The 5,217-nt window shown below is 36.0% G+C and overlaps 1 protein-coding gene across 1 annotated transcript; it reads left to right on the top strand.

Annotated features, from left to right (window-relative positions):
• Positions 1–524: 524 nt before the first annotated feature.
• LOC149149287 (putative disease resistance protein At5g63020) lies at positions 525–2,393 on the top strand. Its single transcript, XM_089442441.1, has one exon. The coding sequence runs from the start codon at positions 525–527 to the stop codon at positions 2,391–2,393; it is 1,869 nt and encodes a 622-aa protein (XP_089298567.1).
• The last annotated feature ends 2,824 nt before the right edge of the window (positions 2,394–5,217 follow it).

Below are 5,217 nucleotides of genomic sequence, written 5' to 3'. Positions count from 1 at the left end.
TCTGGATTTCATTTTCTGGGCCTGGGATTGTCTCTTCTGCAGGCCCAGTATTTCCACTCAAATTAGAGAATGGACCACGGAAGTCGATAAGCTCTTCGAAGACCTTGAAAAGGACCTGAAAATATTTGTTATAGGTCGGCAGATAGTATCTTTAGCACCGCAAGAGGCAAAGGGCTTGCTTCAGCCCGTTCCAGAAGGGGGTTTTGTTGGATCAGGCATCAGATCTGCCGAAAGCGAGTTGCAGAAGTTTCTTACTGAAGCTCCACAAGTTCGAGTGATTTCTGTATATGGAATGGCCGGCGTTGGAAAGACGTCTTTGCTCAAAACAGTTTACAATTTCTACAAGGTCAGTAGTGCCTTCTTCGATGTTGTGATTTGGGTCACAGTCTCTCAAGAAAATTTCAAACTTGCAGACTCAGATTGTTGAGGAAATCGATTTATTAGACTTCTCAAGCATTAATAATATGGATACCCGAAAAATGAAGTTGTGTGCAAGTTTAAAGAATAAGAAATTTCTTTTGATAATGGACGACCTGTGGAGTCCACTAGATCTGCAACAAGAACTGGGTGTTGGATTTGGGGAGGATAAGGGGAGCAAAGTAGTATTCTCCACACGCAGCAGAGATTTAACATTAATGAGGGAACAACAGTCCATACAAGTGGAACCATTGTTGCCGGAGGAAGGGAGGGCACTGTTTGAGAGACTGGCTTTCGAAGACGGCCATGTTCCAGAGGATTTAAAGGACTGTGTCATAAAAACTGCAGACGAGTGCAGGGGTTTACCCTTGGCCATAACAGTAGTGGCTGCAGCAATGAGAGACAAAAGAGAAGTAGATGAGTGGAATGTTTCTTTGTCTCTGATGAAAATTGCAGATCCTTCATTTCCAAATACCCATCCCCGTGTTGACAAAGATCTGTATCAGAAATTAAGATGGAGTTACAAGGACCTGCCCCAAAATCCAAACTTGCAGCATTGTTTTCTCTACTGTGCTATGTATCCAGAGGATAAGAAAATTGAGGTGGATACTCTGGTACGAATGTGGATTTCCGAAGGCCTTGTTAGAAGCACAGAGGAAACATATTCGATGGACATGGACCTGGGACGTAGCTATGTGAAGCTCCTTATAGATCGGGGTTTGTTCCAGAATGTCAGTTTTGAAAAGCAGATCAGAAGGGGCAATGTCAGAAAACCTGTCAATGTCTGGAGACGGAGATACATAACCGTGCACGATGTTATTCGTGACATGGCCATCTATGTTGGGGAGAAGGAGAATTTTCTATGCCGTGCAGGTCAACAGCGCAAAGATTTCCCACACAGCTGGAAACAGGATTGCGAAAGAATATCACTGTTCAGCAATCAAATTGAAAAATTGCCAGAAAATTTCATATGCCCCAAACTGGTGAGTTTCATCTTATCTGAAAATCCATTAATTTATCCTGTTCCAGAGAACTTTCTAATCAAGCTCAATGCTTTGAGGGTTCTTGATCTCTCCCATACCCAAATAGAGTCACTGCCAACATCGGTCACTCAACTCACATTGCTTGAATTTCTCACATTGAGTTCTACTAACATCAAGGAATTGCCTCCAGCTATATGCAGTCTTTCTAGGCTTCAATTCTTGGATCTTTCAGACTGCAAAGTCTTAACATCATTGCCAAGTGAGATGTCTAAACTCACTTCGTTGAAAAGACTACATTTGAGTATGGGTATGGAAAAAGCTTTGAATGATCCCACAAATGTTGTGGCTCTGAAGGATCTCACAAATCTTATTGAGCTCCGTTTAGTCCTATTTTCAAAATTTGATGCACTAGCAACCATAATGGGAAATTGGCCAGAAATGAGGCATTTATATTTGCATCACATAAACATGAATAATCTTAAGTACAATCTTCCCGATGAGATGCAGAAGATGAAGAAGTTGCAGAGTCTTGTATTGGATGATTACATTGGAGTGAAATTGCCCAAATGGATGTGTGACTTTCAACAGCTGGAAAGGTTAGAATTGGATGGCAGTGACAATGTGAAGGAGCTTCCTCCATTGGAGAGGTTGTCGACTTTGAAATTTCTAAAACTAAGGAATTACTCCAGCGTTAGAGACTTGGGAATAGGCAGCTCTGGAAATTCAGGGGGATTTCCAATGCTAGAGACCATGCATTTGTCTAGTATGACCAAGCTCCGAAGTATCGCTGAGGAAGGTGTCTTGAAGAGAGGAACACTGCTCAAACTCCGTGTTTTGAAGATTCAGAAGTGTGTGGTCTTGAGGAAATTGCCCATAGGGATGGAAAAGTTGGATCATTTAATAATATATGGTCATAAAAGCTGGTGGGAACAAATAACATGGGAGGACAATAACATGAAAACGCACCTCCATACATCATTCAAGGAAATTTAGATGACAGTTAGAAATTTCAAAATGTAATATTTATTTGAATAATAATAATCAGTAAATTCTAGGATTCTAGGATTATGGTCTTTCTCTTAGTAAATACTTTGTAATTTCAGTCATTCATAATTAAATTGAGTTAAAGTATTTTTAATGAAGTTATATTGTGAAAATATATCTCTATTTCTGATTTTGTGTGAATACTATGTGTATTTGTTTAACTTATCAAGATCAATACCTAATAATAAACCTTTGTCCAATTTATAATCAGCAAGCTTGTAATATCAAAATAACACAAAACACTCATATATTTGGAGAATTCAATCCAACACTCCAGCAATTACATATTTTCCATTTAAAAAATTATAGCAAAGAAATATACAGGATGCAAACACTCCATCCATCTGCGATTCAAATTTGAAAGTAATAAACAGTGGCCATTTCAAAAAATTATAAGGTCGTAAGAAACAGGATGCAAATATTTCAAAAAAATTATAAGGCAGTAAGAAACAGGATGCAAACACTCCATCAATCACATATTGTAAGGAAGTAAAATCGTAAGGAAGTAATAAACAGGATGTAAATAGTAACACGCAGGAGTATAGTTTGCATCTAATTGGATTTAAAGTTGGGTTTACTTGTTTGCTCTCTCTTCTGGTTATTTCAAATTTTTTACATTTTGTTGGTTATTTAACAACAATTATACCATATATTATATAATCAAACAAAGCAAGATACATTTGCTTTTGCTTTTAATTTGTGGTTCCATTTTGGGATTCTTTAACAACAATTTTACCATATATTAAATAATCAAACAAAACAAAATGCAATTGCTTTAATTCCATTTTGTTGTTATTTAACAACAATTATATATATATATATATATATATATATCAACATGCAATATTTTTTTTAACTTGTCATTTCATTAATTAAAATTGAAATTTGAAAAGCATTTTTTTTTTTTTTAATATGAGTGCAATTGATCTAGTCTAATGTTATTAGTAAAGTTGACTTTTTTTATTAATGTAATGTTACTAATAAAAATCTATGTTAAGTAGATTGTGATTTTTTATTTAAAATGTGTTTTTTAATACATAAGTGAAATTAGTATTTTTATTCAAATTTATCATTTTAAAAAATATTTACGGCTTTCGGCTTTGTAACCCAAGTCTGCCTTAGGAGTCCTGCTTTACAGCCCCCAGCTTTTTCACCGGAGTCTTTCTTTAAAGGTCCTTACTTACCTGAGCCTGCCTTACGGTCCAGCTTATGGTTCGATGTTTCCCGCCTGCCTGGTCCTCCTAATTTCCGAGTCCAACGAGGCGTGAGTTGCTGTCCCCCACTTCCTATCCATAGGTGGTGTTCGCAGCGGGTGAAAGATGGGAGTGAAATAAGATGGAAAACCAACAATTATCTATCAAACCACCATAACTACATTAATAAAAACCAACAATTATCTATCAAACCACCATAACTACATTAATAAATATAATTAATATAAGCCAATAAACATAATTTTACATCTTTTATATACCTAATATTATAAAACCTAATACATACCTAATATTAAAACTTAATTAATATTATAAAACCTAATATTATAATTTATTATAAAACTTAATATTTATCTAATATTATAAAACTTAATATACTTAATATTATAATTCATGATGTAAAAAAATTAATCCTTAGTACCATACTTCTGTGCGTGTCCATGTATGTGGTCTGCATCATGCCTTCCAAGCTTATTTGATATAGTCCATAGTCCACATGGTTTTTATCAATTAAAACATTAACCCTATTTTTCTAAGATACTTTTGTAAATAGATTTAATTCCAAACACTAAATACATAAAATAAAATAAACTAAAGCTAAAGCTCTTCAACATGAAACGAATTGGTTTTACTGTTATCTCACTATTTATTCCCTGACCATTCCATCGACTGTTTAGTAATATGTGACACAATTCGGTATTTAGTTCCAGAGCACCCCATCGACTGTGCTGTGCTTGAAAATGGAAAACGATAGATTCAAATAATTTTGAAAGGTTAGTTTGTAAATAATTATAATTTAACCTTCTTTGCTTACCATTCTTTTAGATTTCGATTTGAAATTTTTATATCAAATATAAAAAACAATCAAATTTTTTATATCACATATCAGTGTATATAATATCAAAATCCATTAGAAATTTATTATTGGTAATTTTATAGATATATTTAATTTCTTTTTTTACCAAAGCAAGAGTAGTTCCTTCTATTTCATAATATCGAGAATAAATTTACAGAATATACAAGAACCCTGCACTCCAAGAGGTGACAGGGAAACAAAGGGCATGATGCCAAAGTAAAGCATCACCCCGCTACAACAAACAACAAAATCTTTCATTACATACTTTTGGCTGAACCATTCAAAACAAAGGCCTGATCTCCGGCAAACAAACATCCATGTAACTCAAGCGAAAAGCCCATCAGGACACGTGGCCCCAATAAAAAAGCACCAACCGAACTGACGGTAAACACATCCCCACACAAATGGACGGCACCCCGAAGTATCGCACCACCAAAACTGCTCAAAGAAACCGCAGACCCCACCAAACCCATGGCCCCACCAAACTGCTCGATGAATCCAGAGCATTGAAAAACCCTTGCACCATTGGACGGCTGAGCCAAAAATAGCGCGCCCGAAGTCGTCAACCTTCAGGGCGCGGGGAGAGTGGTTTTAGGACCAGGCCCTCCTCCACGTGTCATGTTATCTATGGCATCGCTGCCAATAAACAAAAACCACTTATAACAAAAAAGCAATGTGATTGCTGCGAAACCGCCTACCCCAC

The sequence above is a fragment of the Pinus tabuliformis genome, chromosome 9 (genome assembly GCF_031772625.1).
Source record: "Pinus tabuliformis cultivar Carrire ecotype Pingquan chromosome 9, CPIR1, whole genome shotgun sequence".
NCBI classification, from domain to species: Eukaryota; Viridiplantae; Streptophyta; class Pinopsida; order Pinales; family Pinaceae; genus Pinus; species Pinus tabuliformis.
This window is presented reverse-complemented; position numbering and strand designations above follow the sequence as displayed.

Excerpts from the sequence above, each read along its gene's own strand:
- LOC149149287 (XM_089442441.1), top strand. The coding sequence starts at position 525 with ATGGACGACCTGTGGAGTCCACTAGATCTGCAACAAGAACTGGGTGTT.